The 24,993-nt window shown below is 47.8% G+C and overlaps 1 protein-coding gene across 3 annotated transcripts in view; it reads left to right on the forward strand.

Moving 5' to 3' along the window:
• The window catches only part of MAPK8IP3 (mitogen-activated protein kinase 8 interacting protein 3), a 56,636-nt gene that overhangs the window by 11,644 nt on the left and 19,999 nt on the right, over nucleotides 1-24,993 (forward strand). For 2 of the 3 annotated variants that reach the window (XM_023513840.1, XM_012805825.2), the window contains exons 2-8: nucleotides 9,038-9,158; nucleotides 12,992-13,062; nucleotides 13,359-13,450; nucleotides 19,649-19,700; nucleotides 23,354-23,600; nucleotides 24,527-24,629; nucleotides 24,852-24,970. In XM_023513840.1, the coding sequence (XP_023369608.1) occupies nucleotides 9,038-9,158; nucleotides 12,992-13,062; nucleotides 13,359-13,450; nucleotides 19,649-19,700; nucleotides 23,354-23,600; nucleotides 24,527-24,629; nucleotides 24,852-24,970 (805 nt within the window). Of the gene's footprint in view, nucleotides 1-9,037; nucleotides 9,159-12,991; nucleotides 13,063-13,358; nucleotides 13,451-19,648; nucleotides 19,794-23,353; nucleotides 23,601-24,526; nucleotides 24,630-24,851; nucleotides 24,971-24,993 lie in introns of all 3 variants that reach the window. The other variant, XM_023513841.1, reaches the window with a different exon arrangement.

The raw sequence follows: 24,993 nt of genomic DNA on the forward strand, positions 1-24,993 counted from the left end.
AAAAAAAAAACAATAATAATTAACCATTATCTTAACAATAATCAGTATAACCCATGATCCATATAACATTCTAATTCAAAAGTTAATCTCCTAAACCAATTGCCCTAACCTACTCAAGACATATACTTTTAGGTTAAAGTTGAATTTACAAAACCAACCAGACCAGCCATGTCCTCTCAGCCCTAGCCTGACTGACTCCATCTTATTCTTACTACATGTGCTTTCAGTCTGACATCAGAACCTATCTTAACAATGTATCTTTAAAAAAAAAAAAAAAGAAAAAAACTCTTCTGGAAAAGGTATCCTGTGGCCTGTTGGTATTTGGAAGAAATAGCTGGGTATTTCATATCCACACTGTAAGGGATAGACAGCAGATACATAGACTCAAGTCACTGATGTTTGGAGTGCTCAGAAGATGTGCCCTAAGGTGGCCTCATGCATCTTTGTGTTACCAAGTACTATGTGACATTCTGATTAGACCTGGTTATTCACATGATTTCAAACAAACTCTAACTTTGTAGCATGTGTAATTAGTACTCCCACAACAAATTTTCTGTTTGCTATAGTCACACCCTCAAGAGATATTTGGGGCTGAGATAGTACTTAAGATACTTCCTTAAGAAACTCTACGCTGTGTTTCTAATAGGAAGTTTTTATTTTTCTTACAATCTAGTACTGTGCAAGCTCACTCAACACAAATGCTGATAGTTAGAATTGTATTTTTTTCTCAATTCCATTCATATTTTGTTACAATCAGATTCTACTTTATTTTAAACAGTCTCATTTTGTTGCCCAGGCTAGTTAGAGTACCATGGCATCAGCCTAGCTTACAGCAAATTCAAACTCTTGGGCTCAAGGGATCCTCTTTCCTGCCCCTAATAGCTTGGACTATAGGCCCCCGCCATGATACCCAGCTAGTTTTTTCTATTTTATTTCCCTCTTGCTCAGGCTAGTCACAATCACAAGTCTTTTTTTTTTTTTTTTTGAGACAGAGTCTCACTATGTTGCCCTCGATAGAGTGCCATGGCGTCACAGCTCATAGTAACCTCTAACTCTTGGGCTTAAGCGATTCTCTTGCCTTAGCCTCCCAAGTAGCTGGGACTACAGGTGTCCACCACAACGCCCAGCTAGGGTCTCAAAGTCTTGACCTCAAGCAGTCCTCCCACCTCATCCTCCAAGAGTGCTAGTTACAGGTGTGAGCCACCACCCCTGGTCAGTTAGATTCTACTTTAAAGAAAGCTTTGTAGTTCCCCAACAATAAAAAAAAAAAAAAAAAGAAAGAAAGCTTTGTAGACTTAAAGTTAGTCTCTGCCTTACCCTATTATTCCTTACCACTGAAAAGTTCTTGATTCTCTTAGATCTAAAGTGAATGATCTGTAAATAAGTATACTTTGTACTTCTTTGAAAATACCTACTGATTTTTGTGACTTGAATTAAGCCAGTTAATAAAGCTTGCTGCCAATACCCCTCCCCCAGCTCCCTGTCTGGAGTTTGATAGAACTTGGATTCTATCCTTCTGTCCCCGCCTTGGTGCATTTAATGCCAGCCAAGAGAAGCCTTTTTTCTCACAGCCTCTCTCGTGCTTGCTTCCCGTGCTGAAGGTGATGTTTGCTTCATCCCAAATCTGGCCCTGAAAGTGAAAAGCAGAGGCTGAGCATGTCTGGCCTTCTTTTCACTTTATGTCCCTTATCATATTTGATGTAAATTGCATTACATGTTCAAGTGAGGTGAAATGGTTGGCTTGCATTTTTTGTTAACTAAAATTATCTTAACAATTGGAATAATTTTTTCAAGAAGGGGGAAAAAGAATTTCTTTTAGATAGTAAAAAGTGGTCTTGATGGCATCTCCAATCCCTCAGAGACCTTGCAGGTCCCTCCCAATGCAGCTGATATGATGCTGGTCCTCAGGCTACCACTGGGAAGCCAAGCAGTGGGGAGTGAGGGCCTGGCTTAGGCCATGGCCCTTCTGTCTGTTGGTGGTCACTTGTGTGTTTCATGGGGCTTTTTGCTCATTCTCGAATGACTGCCTGTGCCCACCCTATCAGCCTGGGAAGCTCAATGGACAGAAAGCCTAGAAGAAGAACATTGGCTGCTGAGCCCTTAGCCATTCCTTTGGCAACAGGATTCCATATGGTCTGGGAAACAGACACATTGTGTGTTTACCCATCACAGGGTCCTCTCTCTGCAATGGAGTTGCTGCCACAGAGGTATATAGGCATTTGTCCTTAAGGATGTCTGGGTACATGCTTACTTAAATGTTTTTCTCTTAGTAAATCTGCTCTTTTTTCCTGATGTTGAAAGGTCTTAAAATATAATGTTAGAGGATTTCTACGTGTGACTGGGTTTGGGGGCAACTTTACTAGGAATCTTTAGGCTTACGGGGCTTTTGGGCATTCTCACGTTTACTAGAGGTAGTTTTTTTTGTTGTTTGTTTGTTTGTTTGTGACAGAGTCTCACTATGTCACCCTCAGTAGAGTCCTGTGGTGGCATCACAGCTCACAGCAAGCTCTAACTCTTGAGTTTAAGCGTTTCTCTTGCCTCAGCCTCCCAAGTAGCTATGACTACAGGTGCCCGTAACAGCACCCAGCTATTTTTTTGTTGCGATTGTCATTGTTGTTTTAGCAGGCCCAGGCTGGGTTCAAACCTGCCAGCCTTCATGTATGTAGGTGACACCCTACACACTGAGCTACAGGTACTGTCACGTTTATTAGATTTTAACTGTCACATACCACGGTAGACCACAGGAAAGTCTTTCTTGACTTGGGAAAACTAGGAATGGGTTTTCTTACATTGTCTTAGTTTGGAAATCTTTCAGCTGCCCCCTAAGCGTCAAATGCTGGTGTTAGATGAAATATGGACAGGGTCAAAGTTCTGGTGAGATAACACTGTCACCAAAGAACCATTTTCTCTGCATGTAGCCCTAGTGGCTCAGCTCAGAGGGAGGACAGTAAGGGGTTTTGAAGAAAGGAAGATATTTCTACCTTCTGGCTCTAAAAGCCTCATCAAACTACTCTTCGCTTGCTCAAGATGAGTTCTCGCTTCATCCCAAGTCTGGCCCTAAGTGTCACCTCATTGAAAACAAGAACTAAACATTTGGCTCTTCCTAAAGGCCACAGACCTAGTGCTCTCTGACAGGCCAGTTGCATATTTAAAAAATAAATATGTGAGTGATTCAAGACAACTCTCAAGTTGATCTAGATAGAAAGAAAAAGAAGTGGGAATAAGCCATACTCAGTGGCTCACGTCTATAATCCTAGCATTCTGGGAAGCCAAGGTGGGTGGATCACTTGAGCTAAGGAATTCAAGACCAACCTGAACAAGAATAAAACCCCATCTCTACTAAATATAGAAAAATTAACTTGGTGTAATGCCATGTGCCTACAATGCCAGCTACTTGGGAGGCTGAGGCCAGAGATTCACTTGAGACCAGGAGTTTGAGGCTGCAGTGAGGTATGATGAGGCTACTGCACTCCAGCCTGAGCAACAGAACAAGACCCAGTCTCAAAAAATAAAAGAAGGTAAGGCACAGTGACTCACGCCTGTAATCCCAGCACTCCGGGAGACAGATGGATGGCCTCAGCTCACAAGTTGGAGACCAGCCTGAGCTAGTGTGAGACCCCAACTTTAAAAAAAAAAAGGTAGCTGGGCATTGTGGCAGGTACCTGTAATCCCAGCTACTCCAGAAACTAAGGTTAGAGAATTGCTTGAGCCCAGGAGTCTGAGGTTGCTGTGAGCTATGACAGCACAGTACTCTACCTGGGGCAACAAAGTGAGACTCTGTGTCAAAAGAAAAAAAAGCAGAAACAACAAAGAAAATGTTGAAAAGGAAGAAAGATGTAAGAGGGATAACAGATCAGATACCAAAAGATAACTATAGACCAGGTGTGGTGGCTCATGCCTGTAATCCTAGCACTCTAGGAGGCCAAGGCAGGTGGATTGCCTAAACTCACTGACCCCCATCTCTAAAAGTAGCTGGCTATTGTGGTGGGCACCTGTAGTCCCAGCTACTTGGGAGGCTGAGGCAAGAGAGTCGCTTAAGCCCGAGAGTTTGAGGTTGCTGTGAGCTATGATGCAAAGCACTCTACCAAGGGGGACAAAGTGAGACTCTGTCTCTAAAAAGAAAGATACTATAACACCACAATGCCAAGTTTTTTAAAAAACCTCTGGTACTGGTTCATAACAGGCTGAAATACATACTCGAATTTAGCGTGTGACAAAGCTAGTGTCTCAAAGTGATGGAGAAAGGGTAAGTTAATAAGTACTAAGACAACATCTACACCCAAACTACAGTCTGGGAAAAAAACACTTGCAGTATAAAAAAGAGACAGGGTCCTAGAAAGTCCTTATAAATCAATAATAAAAACATGAACAGAATGAGCTATGACCAGAGAAGTCGTCCATGTGACCAGCAGATTTGTGAGAAATGTTAATATCACTAGTAACCAGAGAACCTAAGATTTAAACAATGACACCGTGCCAAGTCCCACTGGCAGGTGGCAGAGATGTTGTTTAACTCTGTGCAGAAATGACAAGAGTCCTGGAAAAGATCTCTGCCCACTTTGTTTAGGGGAGCATGAATCAGGATACCCTCTGAAGAGGCCTCAGAGAGCAGGAAGCCAGTAGATGATACTAGCATTTTAAAGCATCCTGGAAGCCCAGCAGAAAGTCATATGCTCTAGTTGTACTCACAGCATAATATACACGTGTTTTCATGGCAGTAGCAGGTACATTTACTGGTGTGGAAGGACTCTCCAATAGAAATGAGAGGCTCAATCAAGTCACGCAATACTATGTACAAAACGATGGCACATCTGCCCTCCGTACACGCACATATCTGAAAGAGCAGCACATACTTTTAACTGATTCTCTAGATGGTAGTGTTAGGCTGTTAAAAATATATTCCTCTTTTAATTTGATTTTTCTGCAAAAACATATGTTTGCGTAATTCTGTTGTTGTTGTTGCAGTTTTGCTTTTTTTGGCCGGGGCTGGGCTTGAACCCACCACCTCCAGTATATGGGGCCGGCACCCTACCTTTAAGTACTAGAAATTAAAATTACCCTATTAAAATATCCTTGTCAGTCATTTAATAGCATTTGTTTGTTCTTCACATGCAAGTTGTATTCACGGTTAATTCAAAACCACTTATTTTTATTTTTTCCTATGGCTACACAAAAAATCGTGCATTTTCCTGGCTGTGGGGTGTTTGTGTTTTTGCATTTTACTCAGGTTGCATGTGATGCCTTGATGCAGACCTCCTGATGCTGCCTCGCCCCTGTCTACCTCTCCCCAGCCCTCTCCCGGGGATTTTCTACCCTATCTATTGCTGCACAGAATGAGTCATCCTCTGGGCAGGCGCCCCAGTGGTTTTCATCAGAAAGACCTTTTTAGAAGCTGCTATAGGAAGAAGTGTCTGGGGGCCTGTTATGTGGGTAGGGGACTGACTGGCTGGAGTCGTTATATGAACACAGCTGTGGATACCACAGATTAACTTACTCTTCCAGATACCCTAAACCTAAAATCAACCATTAGTTTTATATAAACATCTTCTGAGAAACTCTATGTCTTAAGAACTCAGCTGATACTGATGCTTCCTAAAAATGAAATTTCTGGGTTTTGTATTTATTTTGGGTTTCTTTTTGTTTTGTTTTGTTTTTATTTGGGGGGCTGTTTTGTTTTGTTTTTGTGACAGAGTATCACTCTGTCACCCTAGGTAGAGTGCCATAGCATCATAGCTCACTCAAACTCCTGGGCTCAAATGGTCCCTTGCCTCAGCCTCCCAAGTAGCTGGGAATACAGGCACCTGCCACTGCACCCAGCTAATTTTTTTTCTATTTTTAGTAGAGATGAGATCTTGCTCTTGCTTAAGGCTATTTTCCATGCTTGATCTCAAGCAGTCCCCTTCCTCCGCCTCACAGAGTGCTAGGATTACAGGCATGAGCCATTGCCCGTGGTCACAAATGAATTTTTTTTTTTAAAGACAAGAGTCTCAGTTTGTTGCCCTTGGTAGAATGCCATGGCATCACAACTCACAGCAACTTCCAGCTCTTGGGCTTAGGTGATTGATTCTCTTGCCTCAGCCTCCTGAGTAACTGGGACTACAGGCGCCTACCACAACACCCAGCTATTTTTTTGTTGCAGTTTGGCCAGGGCCAGGTTTGAACCTGCCACCCTTGGTATATGGGGCTGGCGCCCTACTCACTGAGCTACAGGTGCCGCTCATGAATTTTATTTATTTATTTATTTATTTTGAGACAGAAAAATAGGTAGAGTGCCAGGCATTATAGCTCACAGCAACCTCAGACTCCTGGGTTTGAGTAATCCTTTTGCCTCAGCCTCTTGAGTAGCTGAGACTACAGGTGCCCACCACAATGCCTGCCTAATTTTTCTATTTTTAGTAGAGACAGAGTCTTGCTCTTACTCCCTAAGCTCAAGTAATCCACCTGCCTCATCCTCCCAGAGTGCTAGGATTACAGGCATGAGCCACCATACCCGCCCACAAATGAAATTTTTTGGCAAAATGCTCATCTTTATCTTTTTTTAATAACAGAAATTTCAAACATTCAGAAAATAGAAAATAATATCCTCGTATTACAATCATTTACGTTCATCAGACCTTAAATATCATGTCATTTATATTTTATATTTGTGAAGAGATAGGTATTGTACAGGGTGTCCATAAAGTTTGTGTGCCATTTAAAATTGCAATATAGGCTCAGCACCTGTAGCTCAGCAGCTAGGGTGCCAGCCACATACACCAGAGCTGGCAGGTTCGAATCCAGCCCAGGCTTGCCAAACAACAATAATAATAATAACCAAAAACATAGCCGGGCATTGTGGCGAGTGCCTATAGTCCCAGACAGTTGGGAGGCTGAGGCAAGAGAATCACTTAAGCCCAAGAGTTGGAGGTTGCTGTGAGCTGTGACATAACAGCATTCTAACCAGGGCAACGTCGTGAGACTCTGTCTCAAAAAAATAAATAAATAAAATTGCAATTTAAAATAAAATAAAATTTAAAATTTAGGCTTAGCACCTGTGGCTCAAGTGGCTAAGGCGCAAGCCACATACACCTAAGGTGGCGGATTCGAATCCAGCCTGGGCCCGCCAAACAACAATGACGGCTGCAACCAAAAAATAGCCGGGCATTGTGGCAGGCGCCTGTGGTCCCAGCTCCTTGGGAGGCTGAGGCAGGAGACTTGCTTGAGCCCAGGAGTCAGAGGTTGCTGTGAGCTGTAATGCCACAGCACTCTACCCAGGGTGACAGTTTGAGGCTCTGTCTCAAAAAAAAAAAAATTTAAATTGCACACAAATTTTAAGGACATCCTGCATATAGAGGGCCCAACTTTTACCATATCCCCAAATTAACTACTTTTTTGAGGTTGTATGGTATTATTCCTTGCATGTTTTAAACATTTACTCATACATGTATTCCAAAAACAATATATAAATTATTTGTTCTCTTATTATATTTTTGTGATATTTTTCAACATTGATGTATAGAACTCTAGTTCATTAATGTTAATCACTCTAAAGTATTCCATTGTATAACTGTTTACATATCAATTTTTCCACTGTTAACACCTAATAAATTAGAATAGTTTTCTATCTAAAACTCAACAATTCCTTATCTAAGAGGAACTTGTGATGGATATGTGCCAATAGTAAATGTATAAGCATTAACAATTGCATAGTATAAAAGAACTCCAGGGAAAAGAACTTTTTAAAAATCCCTACAAAGTAAAAACGATAATAATAGCAGTAATATTTTTAAAAGCCTTGCTTGACTTTTAAGATTTAAAGTAAGGCTTTCACAAATGAAATTTCTTGATAGTGTACCCCAGTTTTCTACTCAGTAAAATCGCGGTTTTAACAGCTCCCCTTCTGGGCTGCTGAAGGAATTACACCTGGTGGTGTCTGTGCCTGGCCAGCCTGGGCCCTGCCTGGCCCCCAGGCCTGGCCACACGAGGGCCCCAGTGGTACTATGCTCTTCAGACCTCTCAGGAGCTTCTTTTATTTTGCAAAGTGCTTTCTTTTCATTTGGTTTGATAATAATTTTGTTCAAACCTCCCAGGAAAGGTTAAGATTCCAATGCTAGACCAATCTCTCTGTTTTTTTTTAAGGACTGGGAATAAGACTTTGTGTTGCCAGTTATTCCAGCAGTGATGGTGTACTGAGTTGGGCCATGACTGTGGTGCAGAAAAAGAGACTTGACCCAGCTCCAGTTTAGAATTGACAGGATTATACTATTCTATTACAAATAGGACCAGCTACGAAATTTGTGAGTCTCAGCGCAAAAGTGGAAGTGCAGGGCCCGTATTAAAAGATTATTAAAAATTTCAAGACTAGAGCCAGACGTGGTGGTTCATGCCTATAATCCCAGCACTTGGGAGGCTGACATGGGTGGATTGCCTGAGCTTACAGGTTCAAGACCAGCCTGAGCCAGAGCGAGACCTCATCTTGAAAAACAGCTGGATGCTGTGGCAGGTGCCTATAGTCCCACCTACTTGGGAGGCTGAGGCAAGAGAATCTCTTAAGCCCCAGAGTTTGAGGTTGCTATGAGCTATGATATCACATCACTCTACCAAGGGCGACAAGTGAGATGGTCTCAGAAAAAAAAAAAAAAAAATTCAAGACTGCAACAGCAGAGCATTAAAGCAAGCATGGGGTCTTCTGAATGGGGCACCCAGAGTGACTGCCTGAATCTCACATATGCATGCAGGTGGCTCTGATCAGAGATGACAGGCTCCCTTCACACTAGGTTCTTTTTTGGACAGAGATTGTAGATGCCATTAGCTGGAAAAGAGGGTACAGAGCTCCCCAGTACCCTCAGGACTCATCTGTGTCACAGCATAGGCACTGTGAAGTGGCAGGAACCCAGGTCTAAAGTGCAGACACCTGTTTGGGTCCCACACTGGCCAGTTCCAGGTAACAGAGACATCTTTGATTTCTGGATCGTTGACACCTGTGGCTCTTCAGCTAAAGGGAAGCTGTGACCCACTCACAACACCTGCTCTTTTTTTTTTTTTTTTCCACACTTAGAAATTCATTGAGTTTGAAGATGCCTTGGAGCAGGAGAAGAAGGAGCTGCAAACACAAGTGGAGCACTATGAGTTCCAGACACGACAACTGGAGCTGAAGGCCAAGAACTATGCAGATCAGAGTAAGTAGCTGCAGGGAGGGACAGGATAGATAAAAACAGGCTGAGAGGGATCAAGCTGGGATGGACAGTGGGGGCCTTTAGTACAAGAGATGACAGACACCCAGTGTTATCCTTATTTTATTTTCACTGTGATTTCTTCAGCCACTTATTTCATCTCTTTACACTACTATGTATTCCTGCAATTGGCCTCAAATTCTTTGTAGAAACAAAAATAAACAAATAAGTCCCCTTTGATCACATAGCACTTAATGCTTCATACTATAATCTGACCCCCAAATCACAGATCTATAGACCTTTAAGTCCTCTTTGGACCTTTAAGACAAAGCTCCGTACTGCCCTGAGGCCTCATCTCTTGGGGTGGAGGAATGGCGTTTCCTAGATGGCCTCATAACCATTCAGGGGTCTGCAAGGCCAGGTGGAAAAAAGGGACTTTCTAGCATTATCATAAAACTGGTGGTTCAATTTTCAAAAGTCTTTGCTTAAACTGTACTGCCGCTGTTATAATTACCTGGGTCATGTTGATTTTCTGTAATTAGACATTCTTTTCTTTTTTTTGAGACAGAGTCTCACTTTGTCACCCTTGGTAGAGTGCTGTGGCATGACAGCTCACAGCAACTTCAAACTCTTGGGCTTAAGCGATTCTCGTGCCTCAGCCTCCCAAGTAGCTAGGACTACAGGCACCCACCACAATGCCTGGCTATTTTTTTGTTGTTGTTGCAGTTGTCGTTGTTGTTTAGCTGGCCCAGGCTGGGCTCAAACCCACCAGCTTTGGTGCATGTGGCCGGCCCGCAAATACTGTGCGACGAGCGCTGAGCATGTAATTAGACATTCTAAGGATCAAAACCTATTTGCTGCTCTACCTGGTTACTTGGGTGGCAGGTGCCTTCATTTCTCTGAAAAGTTAAGATAAACTTGGGGGAAGCAAAAGCTTTTGAAATGTTGGGCATGTCCGCATCCCAGCCAAGACCTAAGGACTACTGTGCTAATGGAAGCCTGAGAGTTAGCAGGTGATCAAAGGGCTGGTGGCCTATAACCACATATAGTATAAATGTGCTGGTGTGTGCAAAGCAGAAGCAAACCTAAAGGCCTGTTAAAGCATGCATAGATAAACCTTTTGTAGAATTACACAAAATCTTTAATATTCCCTTTGCTTAGAGTGCATTTCATGTATGCGGAGAAACTCTTTCAGCTTTTTTTTTTTTTTTGAGACAAAGTCTCAAGCTATTGCCCTGAGTAGAATGCCGTGGCATCATAGCTCACAGTAGCCTCCAACTCTTGGGCTCAAGCAATCTTCTTACTTCAGTTTTTGTATTTTTAGTAAAGATAGGGTCTCGCTTTTGCTCAATCTAGTCTCAAACTCCTGAGCTCAGGCAATCTACCCACTTTGGCCTCCCAGAGTGCTAGAATTACAGGCATGAGCCACTGCTCCCGGCCTCAGCTCTTTTCTTAGAAGGAAAAACATAAAAGCATATTATAGGCAGAAGTTAAATTCATGTGGTCAGCACCAGGAGTGAGGCCAGGTGAGAGAAGAGAAAAGGCTTCTGGGCTCCTTTGACCAGGCAGTGGCTCCACTCCTGCCCCAGCAGCTCCACTGTTCCCTCCAGGGATAGACACACAGGTAGTACCTGCTAGGGACAGAGCCGGTCCATCTGCTCCCTCCTCTGGCAGTCACATGCATTGTACGCTGATATCTACCAGTCATGTGCATGTTACATACCAGTGTCTGTAAGTCATACGTGTGGTATACAGTGTCTATAAATCAAATGTGTGGTATGTGGTGCCTATAAGTCATATGTGGGTATATGGTACCTGTAAGTCATATGTGTATGCAATGTGTCTAAGTTATATGTGCGTTACATACCAGTATCTATAAGTCATACATGTAGTGTATAGTGTCTAGAAATCAAATGTGGTGTGCAGTGCCTATAAGTCATATGTGTGGTGTATGGTGCTTGTAAGTCATATGTGTGTGCAATGTGTATAAGTCATATGTATGTTACATGCCAGTATCTATAAGTTGTATGTGTGGTGTACAGTGTCTATAAATCAAACGTGTGGTGTGCAGTGCCTATAAGTCTTTTTTTTTTTTTTTTTTGAGACAGGAGCCTCAAGCTGTCCCCCTGGGTAGAGTGCTGTGGCATCTCAGCTCACAGCAACCTCCCACTCCTGGGCTCAAGCGAGTCTCCTGCCTCCGCTTCCCAAGTAGCTGGGACCACAGGCGCCCGCCACAACGCCCGGCTATTTTTTTTTTTGGTTGCAGTTGTCATTGTTGTTTGGTGGGCCTGGGCTGGATTCGAACCCGCCACCTTGGGTGTACGTGGCTGATGCCTTAGCCACTTGAGCCACAGGTGCCGAGCCAGTGCCTATAAGTCTTACGTGTGGTGTGTAGTACGTGTAAGTCATATGTGTGTGCAGTGTGTTTAAGTCATATGTGTTGCATGTGGTGCCTGTGTCATATGGATTGTGTGTGGTACCTGTAAGTCAGATGTGTGTGCACTGTATATAAGTCAGACATGCTGCATACAGTGCCTGTAAGTCATATGTGCTGTGTATGGTGCCTGTAAGTCATGTGTGTGGTGTGCGGTGCCTATAAGTCATATGTGTTGTGTGCGGTGCTTATAAGTCATACGTGTGGTGTGCAGTGCCTGTAAATCAGATGTGTGGTGTGCAGTGCCTGTAATCATATGTGTGTACACTGTCTACAAGTTATATGTATTGTGTGCAGTGCCTAAAAGTCATATGTGTAGTTTGTGGTGCCTGTAAGTCAGGTGTGTGCAATGTCTATAAGTCATACGTGTTGTATGCAGTGCCTGTAAATCATATATGTGGTATGCAGTGCCTGAAATTCGTATGTGTGTAGTGTCTATAAGTCATATGTGTTGTGTGTGGTGCCAGTAAGTCATATGTTTGTGCAGTGTCTACAAGTCATACATGCTGCTTACAGTTCATATAAGTCATACGTGTGGTGTGCAGTGCCTGTAAGTCATATGTATTATAGGCGGGGTCTACAAGTCACACATGTTGTATGCAGTGTGTGTAACTACTCGGGTTCCTTGTGGGAAGATCATATGGACTCTGACACCCATGTTGTTCCTCAGAGTGGGGTCCGCACACCACGGTATTAGTGTCCCCTGGGGCATGATACGATGCAGATGCTCAGATGGGCAGTACTGGCCTCCAGGAGTAGCCATAAGCAGGAGAACTAGCCAGAATGGGATGTTGAACCATGTAATTTGTGAAGTCAATTGAAAACAAACACCAGGAAGCTGACAAGGGTTGTGAACCGAGGACAGTGCCAGCAGGGGACAGACCTGTTTCTCTTGGGCAGAGCATTCACCCATTTAGGGCCACCCATTTAGGGGAGGCTTGACTGTCAGCCTAGAGGGGGGATGGCTGTGACTCAGTCTCCCCAGCACTTGGTGCATGTAGGAACCGCGCCTTTAGTTTCTTCATGTGCTTCCAATGTTCTGTCGCCCTTCAACATGTCAGAGGTTACGCACTTTGAACTCTGCTGTTTTCTACCATTTCTCCCTCACACTCTCCCTGTACTTGGCACATCGGTGAGCTTTATCCACGTCTCAGAAGCCCCATGCTGATTTGAGTACAGATAGCTTTTGTGAGTTTCTGCATCCTGTTTTTCTTCATGGCAGAATTGAATATTCTCATGGCACCTAGAATATGCCACCCAGATCTGCTTTCTAGCACCCCCAGAGGATTCTTACAGAATCAGGGCTTGTCCCGACCCTTCTGTCCTCCAGTGGGTGCAACCCAGAGGAGCACAGAGCTGTGGACAAGCAGCTGTGTGCTCCACAAGCCATGGTTGTGTTTTCCAGTTTCCCGGTTGGAGGAGCGGGAGTCGGAGATGAAGAAGGAATACAATGCCCTGCACCAGCGACACACGGAGGTGGGTACCTGGCGAGCTGACTGCTGACCCAGAGGGCAGGTATGGGGAGGGGCACGAGAGCAGGTTGCAGCCTAGCGCCTGCGACCCAGCACTGACTTTAGTTGCTTTCTCTAGCATTTTCTTTTTCTGGCATTTTGCTGCCAGACCTCAGAGCTGTCAGCCCTGTGCTGGACAGATCTCCACTTTGTCTGTGTTTCTGCCAGACGTAGCACAGGAGAGAACCCTGGCAGGTTAGACAGGGAAGGAGAGAGCTGTAGGCAACAGCCAGCACTAACTCAGAGGTTTGCTCCCCACAGATGATACAGACCTACGTGGAGCATATCGAGAGATCCAAGATGCAGCAAGTTGGGGGAAACAGCCAGACGGAGAGCAGCCTGCCGGGGAGGAGGTACGGTGGCGGGCAGAGCTGCAGAGTCTAGTCACCATGCTTGCAGGTGCTCTAGCATCAGGGGAACAAGAGCAGCTCCACTCCCCTCTAACCCTGGAGGAGGGAGCCTATGGGAGCGCTTGCTGGAGTATGTGCAGAGCCTGCCCAGGTCCTAAGGGGCATGTGACCAGCTTGTGTGGAGCCAGTGTATGCCTCGGGCATGGCCCCCAGCTCAGTCAGGGAGACCCGCAGGCTGTCCATCCTCATTACTCACGGGTTCTGTGTTTGTGAATTTGTGGACTCGCTGGAATATATTTGTAACCTCAGAATCAGTACAGGGCTTTTTCTTGTTATTTGCTGACATTCAAAGAGCGAGGAGAAGTTTGAGTCCAGGTGCAGTACTTGGCCAAGGTGACGCCTTGCCTATTGTTTAGCCCCATACTACAGTTCCCTGGGGTGGAGAGTCCTGCAGGAAGCTGGAACTCAGGATTGTTAAGTGGGTCTTAAAGCCCAGTTGCAGCACCTGTCTGTGGTGTAGCTTGGGCCCGACACCCTGTGCTTTAGACCTTGCTTTCTTTTTTGTAAAATAAAAATAAATAAATAGAATGGACCGGGATGAGTTGTTTTCAGGATTTAAGATTGCAATCTGTGGGAAATAGTTATGTACCTAAATGTGTACGTTTAGTGTTCGCTAATTCAATGCTTGAGCTGACTTTCTAGAATATCCCACCTCAAATAACCAGCTCTGTGTGGATGGAGAGAGAGGGAGGCTGGTATGTCTTGATCAGCCCTACACAGAGCCTTGTCTTGCTACATGGCAGACCATGGCAGCAGATTGTGAGGCCTCGGCTCAGCCTGATTGAGGACTTGGTGCTGGTGTGACTTGGCGAGTGGAAAGAAGCCTACCAAGATCACTCCTTCTCCATTTTCTGTGCCCCCTGAGTCAAAATAAAACTGGACTTCAGACCCCAGGGAGTAGAATGTCAACACTTTCATTCAGGGGTTAGCACAAGCTCAAGGGCTCTGGCCTGAGGGAAACCAGAGGAGGCAGCCTCCTGGGCAGAAGACTGATGTTCTGAGTTTCCATCAGGGGGAGGAAGGGCCTGAAGTTGGAACCCCCCCCCCCCATCCCACAGAGCCAGGCCTTATTCCTGTAGCTGAGCCTCCTGAAGCTAGGACTGTGATGGAGAAAGCCTCTGGTTACATCATATAAAGTTTTCCTTCATGCCTATCTGATCTGTAGTTGTGTCTGCAGACCAGAAGGTTCAGGATGTTCAACTTGGGGCTTTGTCAGTCACTTTCTGGGTAATTGTAAGCAAAATGTCTGGATTCTGTACTTGAGTCTTCTGAAAACCAAAGGCACAGTGTGGGAGAAGACTGGGCAGGGGAAAGGGGCCAAGGGCCTGGAAGCTCTAGACCCAGACTTACTGCTCTTTACAGGCCTTGGGATCTACAGCGGCTCACAACAAATGCCAGTCCTTAGAGCAGGGGCATAGGCTGCTTATTAGCTGACCCCAAAACATTTCCAGAATTAAATGAAGTGATGAAATTAAATAACTAACAAAAGAGCTGGGTAAAACATAAGACCTTTCAGATGTTTAATTGTGTTTGAGAATAGGAAATACTAATTTCCAGGCTACCATTTCATAGCTTAGGGTATTTTCTCCTTCACACATTGAAATCCTTACTTCTGGTATTCAAAAATAGCAAGAGGATTTCAACATAACTGGAATAACAATCTAACCTGGAATCAGCAGTCTTGGTGCTGTTTTTGTGGGAGCTGAACCAACTAATCTGAGTAGCAGCAGAGGCAGGGCCTTGGCAGGTCCCCAGAGCTATAGCCTTCCAAGAGGAGGCTCACCCATCAGGAGGAAGATGCCTCAGCACCTATACAGGGCGAGCCAGAGAGAGCTGAGTATCCTGTCTATCCTGAGGGGCTAAAAGGTGTAACTCTAGGACTGAGGACGGCGGGCCACGAGTGTCCTTGGAACCTTAAGGCTATATGAACTCAGCCATCCCCTGAAGGTTACATCCCATTCCTGTGGGCCAGGTCAGGCCTCCAGATCCCTACCATTTACAGGGCCTCTCCATGGTGAGGTGGTGTAGGGCCCAAGCAGGGACCCATAGCCCTGGGCAGAGTCTGCAGCAAGCACAGCCCAGCCCCTGGGTTCTGGGTTCTGAGTACTGGGCTCCTGCCCATGGCAGGCCATCCTGCAGCTGGTGCTGCCCCTCCTCGTCAGGACTTCAGGATGCTCCAGGCCTTGCTCATTTGGTCCCTTCCCTTCTGCAGCTGCGTGGTGGCTCCTGAAGGCTCTGTTGTTAGACTACCTCCCCATCCATCATGTGAGGGGTGGATCTGTGGGTCTGTTCTGTCCGTGCTGCTGCCTAGCCTCAGGCTCTTGCCTCCTCTGTGAATCCAGGGCCTTGGGGCCATCAGCAAGAGTGACAGGGCTGTACTGGCTGCCTGGCAGGGGCTTTCATCACACTCAGCCAAGGCCCCTAAGAGACCCTCTGTTCATGACTCAGGATTCACAGACCCACCTATCCAGGAGGGGAAGGTCTTTTGCCCAGATTAATGCTAAAGCCTTGGTTGCCACCATATTTGATCCTGCCAGAAGGGGGCCTGCGAGACCAGATGTGAACAGCTGTGTCACTTTGGTTCCTAGACCCCTGGTGGCTCTGCTATGAGCCAGAGTCTCTATAGTATGTCAGAACTGACCAGGGCTGGTGGCCGCCATCTTCCTGTGCATCGGCAGCTTAGCTGTGAAGGGATTGTGTGGCCTGGCTACCGCACCCCCTCCCCTGTCTCCTGCCCAGCCAGCCCTTGAAAACTGTCTGCCCTAATGCAACAGCCGTCATCAGAAGCCTCCCAGGCTAGGCCTTCCCCAGCTGGGAACAAGATGGTTGGGGTGCACCATGCCTGCCTGCCACCCACCCCAAATGGGGACAGCAGCCACAGCCGCACATCTCTAAGGGGAAGAGCTGGTTGAGATAAGGAAAGCACAGCCCCTTTGCTGTCCTCAACTGCAGATTGCAGGGCTCAGGCTGCTGGACCCTTTGCTGTTGCTGTGTCAGCAGCTATGGGGAATGACCTTCCCCTCCACCAGAGTCTTCTTTCTTCTCTGGCAGAGACCCTGTGATCTCTTGGGGGACAGAGATTTGAGTCTGTCCCATCTGCTTTAGCCCAGACCCCCATCTCCCCTCTGAGGGCCGTGAGGGTGTCCACGGCACTGAGCAGCTAATACTCCTGACCACAGACAAGCATTTTCCTTCACTCCTGGCTTGGTTTTCTGAGTCTGTGTCATTAGAATAAACTGATTAGTGTTGGGGGGGCCATCACTCTGCAGAGGCCACATGAGCAGGAGCATGTATGTGTGTTGTCATCCGCATGCTGTGTGCACGTGTGCTGGGCCTGTCTAAGGGGGAACATTCGCTGTCCACTCTGCAATGGGGATGTTTGTCACTTGCTGACCTGTTCTACAAGCCCCCTTCAAAGCCTTCTTTTGAAGCCCAGAGGGTTTGTGTCACATGTCTGTCCCTTGTAGACATCTGTGTGTGACCTGTCTGTCTTATAGGGCCCTAAGTGTCTTGCTGTTATCATCTGACTTCATTGTAAGCGTGCGTGCACATGTTCATGACCTTTGCTCTAAAATGGCTGTCTTCTTGTCTTGCCCTCTGTGCTGTCGCTGCTGTGTGCTGGCCGTTGTGTCTATTGCTGCCCCTCAGTCCTCGCCAGTCGTGGAGGAAAAGGTAAAGCTGTGCAGTGCCTGGGCATCCCGTGGACATCACCTTGGGCTTGGGTTTCCAAGGGGACAGCCAAGAGGCCAATTGCTATAATTAGAAGCACAGGATGGCTCTTTAGTCCACGTCAGATACCTTTGGCAGCTGATGTTACAGATGAGCAGTCCTGGCCAGTTGCACTTATGAGATTGACACTGAGGAGGTAGCAGACCAGACACTGGCACAGCCACAGAGTAGGGCAGTAGTGCTGGGCTCCTTGCTCTGTCCTGGCCCAACTTTTTCTCCTGCTCACTCAACAAGTGCCTGCTCTAGCTACAGATTGGCACTGACCCAGGCATGATGGATGGGTGAAGGGCCTCCACCCTGGCATCATGTCCATCTTGGTCCCTTGGTGCCTAGCATGGTACCCAGAGTGAGTGGCATAATGTTGACCTACTTGGGTAGTGTGACTTCTGTGGATGACTTGACCCACAAGGATGGGCAAGGGTGTCAGAAGGAGAGGTCACTCACATCCCCCCAAGAAAGCTATGAGGTTTCTCAAGCTCAGACACCCAGACAGTAGGCAGTACCCTGGGTACTCACCAGGCTTGGAGACCAGCCCTGGTGGGATTTTATAGGGAGGATCAAAGGAAAGACAACAGAGGTAGCATCTTGTCTGAGCATGGGGATGTATCCTAGCACTGGGCTGTGGGCAGGGGAGCTATGAGTACACCCCTTACCCCCAAGATGGGCCCCATTCTGCTCCCTACTATCACCCTATAACATCTGGCAATAGCCAAGACTATACTGGCTTGTCAAGGCTTGGATCTGGGGGCCCGCTATGTGCATATCACCAAGGTCATGATTATAAGTGCCCAGTGGGGTCAATCTGGGCCCCAGGACTGTGTGTGCCCTCTCACAGCCGTGGTCAGAGAGCAGCTAGAGTGAGAGTGGAGCCATGAGACCCACTGAGTTTTGATAGATATGCATATCCAGAGCTTCCCAATTCCAACATCCTTCTTTATGATCCCAGTTTAGACATGTCTAAGAATAGCCACCTGCTGTGCGCACATTAACAGGAAACTGCCCTCTGGGTGGGTTTAGCCTGAGTGAGCGCCCCTGTGCAGCTCCCCTGCCTCTGTCCCTGCCACAGACCAGTAAGATGGCACTGCCAGGTCCTAGCAGGTCCAGGGACCTTCATGTTCCAGGTAACAGCATCCTACTGAACAGGATAGACCAGCTGGCTTGGCCCTAGGACTGTGTGTGCCCTCCATCCAGAGAGAAACCTCTTCCCAGAACCCTACGTCATAAAGTTGCCCACCTAGCCACATTAGTCAGTGGTGGCCAGTGCGCTCCCTCCCCCATCCTTCTCATCCTTGGGACTCCTGAGGAGTACCCCTTCCTGCGATGCTTGGAGGCTGAGATTTGAGCCTCAGAGGCTATGTCAAGAGCTGAGTAATTCTATGCCTAAACAGCTGGAGGCAGTGGGGGCTCCTATGAGACCTGCCTCCCAGCTGGGGTTGTCAGGGAGCTGGCCCTGGTCTCTGTCATCTGGGCCGACCTGATTTGAAGCCTCCAATAGATCATGTGAAATGGGAACTCAGGTCTCTGTCCTCACATTTCACAGCCCGCAAAAGGCCTTCCTCAGGTCTGAGCCCACATGGCACACTGAGGCTGCCTCTTCCAGCTCCAGCCTCCCAAACACTCCTTCCTTAGCAAGCCTTTGTCCTAGGTGTCAGCTCTGAAACAGCTGGGGAAGAGGGAGGGGTGCCCCTTGGGCTCCAGCAAATATGGGGATGCTCTTTACTCTGAATATGTCTTTCTCAAACATTTTGCAATGATAAGGCCTCATGTTAAAAACACTAACCATTGGCTGGGCATGGTAGCTCACACCTGTATTCCTAGTGCTCTAGGAGGCCAAGGCAGTTGAATTATCTGAGCTCACAGGTTCGAGACAGCCTGAGCCAGAGCAAAACCCCATCTCTAAAAAAACAACTGGGTGTTGTGGTGAGCACCTGTAGTCCCAGCTACTTGGGAGGCTGAGGCAAGAGAATTGCTTGGGCCCAAGAGTTTGAGGTTGCTATGCACTATAACGCCATGGCACTCTATCAAGGTTGACAAAGTGAGTCTCAAAAAAAAAAAAAGCCACTAAAGAGGGGCAGGAGGAGGGCAAGGAACAAAGGACTGGGAAGGGTAGATGCTCTCTGCTGGCCCTAGGGTCAGAGGTGGGGCTGGTGGCAACATCACAGGAGGCATGTCTGGGTGCTACACAAGAAAGATCTGCATCTGAAAGTCACCACCCAGGGTTCTAGTCAGCATGGCCAGGACAGTCCGCAGGGCTTTTCAGCACTATTAAAACTGAACTAAATAAAAATAGTAAATCAAGCATAATGGGGGGGGGGGTGTGTGATGCTATGAAGAAGCGTGATCAGCTGGAAGGTTCTGTTTGTTTTGTAGCCGCCTCTAACACTGCTTCCTCTCCTCTCCCCCACATACCAGCAGGAAGGAGCGCCCCACCTCTCTGAATGTCTTCCCCCTGGCGGACGGCATGGTACGTGCACAGATGGGGGGCAAGCTCGTGCCTGCGGGGGACCACTGGCATCTGAGTGACCTCGGCCAGCTGCAGTCCAGCTCCAACTACCAGGTTTTGTAGCCGTGCCGTGCAGTGAGGGTCTCCTCCCCGTCGCTGGCGGTGCCCCATGTCTGTTCAGGCAGAATCCCTGTCTTTGCAAACTACCCTTTGCAGCTCTTCCTGGGCTAATCCACCTTTGCCCTGACACGAGACAGAAATAGGGAGACGAATCAGGCCTATGTGGAGACTCGGGCCACACAGCAGGCCCTGTGCTGCCACAGCTACTCTGCATGGCCTTGTGTGGCCCCTTCTAGTCTGGACTAGACCTCTCTGTTTCTTGAATAGGCTACTCTGTGGCCAGGGGTACCCAATGTCTATCAGGGCTGAGCTTAGTGGCCTTCTGCCAAACCACACCCCAAAATACAAGCATCACCCTCAGATTAACCCCCAGCCCAACCGTATTCTGTTCCTAAGAGAGAGAAATGTCCGGACTAAGGTCTGCACTTGCTGAGAGAAAGCAAAGGCAAGGAGGTCATGCCTCTGTGCCAGGCTCTGCTCTGCTTGTCCTTGGTCACACCTCCTCAGCTTCTGAGTTTGAGAAGACAGACCTCCCCCACCCACCCACCAAGGTATACATAGCTACCCACTGAACTAACCCCAGCTTGTGGGGCCAGAGGTCACTGGCCGCTGGCTTTGATCTGGGAACTCAGGCCAGGGGAGGCAGGCTATCTCAGGACAGACCTCTGGCCCCATTGCCAGGTAGAGTTCGCCACCTTCCTAGGGTGGCTCTTCCGTGGAAGCCATTGGAGGATGCCATAGAGGCAAAGGCCCTGGGCCTCCAGTATAGTTGGGCTGAAGGATGTGGGGCCAGGGCTTCTCTGGCAGCTTCTTTCCTGCTGCATTCTTTGCCAACTGTCCTTCCTCCTCTGAGTGTCCAGCTTGCCTGCAGGAGGCTGCTGCAGACTGCCAGCTCTGTCAGAAAGGGGCCCTGCTTCTGAGTTTGCTCTGGGGAGTGGCATGTCTGAGACATTTGGGATATTTGTCCCCTATTCTTTGTGCCATGTGCACAGGGAAGGAGTCAGCAAGGCCTGTGGGACCTGGCTTCCTTGGCCCTGCCAGTTACAGTGGCTCATGTGGGGCCTGTAGCTGGGACCTGCCCTGTAAGTATTAGAAGAAGCCACGTGAATCTCAGAAAGCCCTAACAGGCTCTTGCCTGACCCTTTGGCCCAGACTCCCCTCCTCATGTCTGTGTCTGGTGTGGCTATTCTTTCACAGTGTCTTTTCTTTCACCTCTGCATTGTCTAAGATAGTCTTTCTTTTCATAAACTGTAGTGTTTTATGTTTTAGTTCATAGGTATATTTTATTTTATTTTTCTTTTTAAAAAATAATTACATCTAAGTTCTTTTTATTTTATGCTCTAGGTTTTAAAGTTTTTCTAATTTCTTAATTTTTTGTTGTTTTTTGTTTTGTTTTGTTTTTTGTTTTTATGTACTGTATTTTCAGTGTTTTAACCAAACAGTTGTGGCTACTCATGGTGAGGAATGACCGCTAAGAGTTTGGGTTCTTTGCATTTGGAGGTCACTGTTCCACGTTGATGTTTAGGAGGTTGAGAGGTTTGCCTGTAGGTAAGTTGTGACCAGGGGCAGTATCCCATGGGTAAGTGGTGGCCCCTCAGGGTGAGGGAGAGCTAGGGGAACCAAGAAGAAGCACGGTCAGACTACAGACCTGCCCCATCATCATGAAGGTTACCAACAGCCTGGGGATAGGCCATAAGGATGGTGGTCCAGCACCAAGTCTCAGCCATTCACCTGGTCCCCACCTGGCCTGCGTGAAATTCCCTGCCTCCCTCTGCTGGGTGGTGGCAGAGGGTCCTGCCCAAGTGGATACCTGGGTGCCTCTAATATGTGGGGCTGGCAAGGTTCTTTGAAAGCTTCATCACAGAGACTTTCAGTGTGAGAGACCCTTACTCTGGCCTTGGTGGTGGTAAGAGGAGGAAAGGGTTTTGCTCTTCTCAAATAAAGCTTAAGCCGCAGCATTGGAATCCAAATGTAAGATGTTTACACAAAGCCACATCCATGGGAGGCAGATAGGTGTGGTGTGAGGGTTCTCACCTCAGTGCAGGTGACATTTGGGACTGGAACGTGCTTAGCTATGGGCTTCCTGGGCACCCAAGGGCGTTGAACAGTATCTCTGGCCTCACTCCCTAGTGTCTTAGGGACCTCCTCTTCAGTTGTGACACCCAGAAACCTCCTCTGGGCACAAAGACACCCCTGGTTGAGAACTAGCACTGTGGAGAAAGATGTATCATTTTGAGATTCCTTATACAGAAGCTTAGGAGGCTGGTAGATTAAGCCAGACATCTGTCTTTTGTGCAAAGTAGCAAGGTATATCTCAGAGCCAGCTCGTGGCTTCTGGGAGCCCCATCTGCTCTACACAGTGAGGGAGGTCTGAGTTGGGGCAGTGTTCACCCAGCTGCAGAGAGGGCTAGCAAGCAGCCTGAGCATTAGAAAGGCCTCCAAGGTGCCCTCTGGGGAGCCTACCAACTCGGACAACACCTGCCTGGGGGTGTTGCCCAGGAGCACAGCCTTGCCCTTCCTGCCCTGCCAGGGGGGTACCCCAGGGCTGGGTAGGCTGCTGCTGTGAGGACCTGCTCAGGGCCATTTGGGGGTCATCAATATTGGATAACAAAAGAGTGGTTAGATGGGCAGCCATTTTTCTTGAGATTGTCCAATACTTTGATCAGGAAAAGAATGTGTTTGTTCATGTCTTATGTTATCTAAATGGAACCTGTTCCTCCCTGAGCTCTGCCAGGACAATTTGCAACATAGTTGGCTCTGGCAACTTTTGACAGTGTCTGTGGAGACAGAATAAAAAAAATTTTTTTAAAGTATTCCTCTCCAATGATGTTCTTAAGGTAAATAGTTGATAACAATTTTTCATAATTTGTGCTCCCCCCCGGGAATATTTGGGTGCTAGCCTGTTGTATAAAAAACGGGATTTTAGTTTATCCAATTAGTCTTAGGTTTTGGGGGTGAACTCTGGTCCAGGTGGGCAGTGGGGGCTGTATACCACAGGGTTCCTTTCCAGCCACTGATGCGAGCCAAGGCAGAGCCTTCTGGTAGCCATGGAGGGCAGCAGTGACAAGACCAGTGGATTCATGCAGTATTTTAGCTCGGTCAGATGGAGCATCAGCCTGATTGACCTCTTTCCTGGATCCCTGTTTAGTATTCTTTGCCCTAGGCTGGGCTGTGACTTTTTTTTGACTGACAACTAGCTGCAAAGGGTCGCCTACAGTGTCCTCTGGATAGCACCATCCCCAACCCACCAGGCTTTGGCATATCGTGCTGTGGAGGGTGCAGCCCAAAAGTCTACTTCACACTGGTTAAGTAAGCTGGCACTGCTCTGGGAAGCCAGAGGCAGCAGCTGGATGCATGAATTGACCTAGGAGTGACTAGGCTGAAAGAACCAGCCAACAGGCAGCAGCAGGAACTCCTGGCCCAGCAGAGCAGGCAGGTGCTGTTGACTACGGCGGAGTGGCCAAGCGGAGCGCCAGGGCCTCAGGCGGCCATGTGGGAGACGTGGGCATGAGGACCCAGTGACTCGCTTTCCCTCCCCCTGTGTTTGGCCCTAGTGTCCACAAGATGAGATGTCTGAGTCCGGCCAGTCCTCAGCGGCCGCCACGCCCAGCACCACAGGCACCAAGTCCAACACACCCACATCCTCTGTGCCCTCAGCCGCAGTCACGCCACTCAACGAGAGCCTGCAGCCCCTGGGAGGCTATGGGGTTGGCACAAAGAACAGCAAGCGGGCCCGGGAGAAGCGCAACAGCCGCAACATGGAAGTCCAGGTCACCCAGGAGATGCGCAACGTGAGCATAGGTGTGCGCTTGTCCCAGTGTCCCTGAGCTCTGCACTGTCTTATCCAAGGCTAGCTTTTTTTTAAATTGAGACAGAGTCTAACTTTGTCGCCCTCGGTATAGTGCCTTGGCGTCATAGCTCACAGCAACCTCAAACTCTTGGGCTCAGATTATCTTCTTGCCTCAACCTCCCAAGTAGCTGGGACTACAGATGTGGGGAGACTTTTTTCTGAGTACAGGTTTACCTTGGGCCGATGTAGCAGTCTGCTCAGGCTGTCATCACAAACACCACAGGCTGGGCAGCCTGGGCAGCAGAGATGTCCTTCCTCACAGTCTGGAGGCTGGAAGTCCGAGATCAGGGTGTGGCAGGGCTGGCTCCTCTGAGGCCTGTCTCTGTGGCTCATTGACACCTCCTCCCTGCATCCTCATAGGGCCGTCCCTCTGTATGGATATATTCTCAGATTGGATCAGTAACCTCATTTTAACTTACCCACTTCTTTAAAGGCCCCACCTCCAAATACAGTCACCAGAGGTCTGTCCATACCATGTGGATTTGAGGGGACACATTTTAGCATGGCACAGTAGACTCCAGTCACCCAGCAGCACACAGACAAATAAGAGAAAGAAAGGGGAATGACAATTGGCCTGTTCAGTTAGATCATGAAAAGGAGCAGTTCAGTGGCTTATGCAGACATAGGGACTCTGGGGATGGACTTGCTGCCAGACAATACCATGTAGACAGACACTGCAGCCCTACCTCCCTCAGATGCTTACAGTTTGGGGGTTCTGCGTCACTTAATCAGCAGGGAAGAGTCCTTTTCTGATGATCCCAGCCTAGTGGCTAGTCTAGCTTAGGGTCTCCAGATAAGAGTTCAGAGGGTAGCTGTGAGCAGGGCAGAGATGGCTGGACCCTCTCCTGACCCCAGGTCCCTCTGTGCTCTCCCGTAGGCATGGGCAGCAGTGATGAGTGGTCTGACGTTCAAGACATTATCGACTCCACCCCAGAGCTGGACATGTGTCCGGAGACCCGCCTAGACCGCACAGGAAGCAGGTATTAACTCGGACCAAGCCCTAGGGTCCAGGGGACTTAGTGTCCACCTGAGTTGGTGCCTTTGGTAAAGCTCCTGCTCTCACTGTCTACTGTCCACACCTGCACTTGCAGCGTGGTGTCAGTGTAGACTGGCTGCACTGGGCAAAGCGGGAAGGGGGTGGACATGCAGCAGATTCATGGTACCTGACTCTGCTCTATCTCCTGGCCTATGCACCCTAACAGCCCGACTCAGGGGATTGTGAACAAAGCTTTTGGCATCAACACCGACTCATTGTACCACGAGCTGTCAACGGCAGGCTCTGAGGTCATCGGGGATGTGGATGAAGGGGCCGACCTCCTAGGTAAACTGGGCAGGCCCCACCTA

This window comes from Otolemur garnettii, unplaced genomic scaffold (assembly GCF_000181295.1).
Source record: "Otolemur garnettii isolate 467f Iridium unplaced genomic scaffold, OtoGar3 scaffold00044, whole genome shotgun sequence".
NCBI classification, from domain to species: Eukaryota; Metazoa; Chordata; class Mammalia; order Primates; family Galagidae; genus Otolemur; species Otolemur garnettii.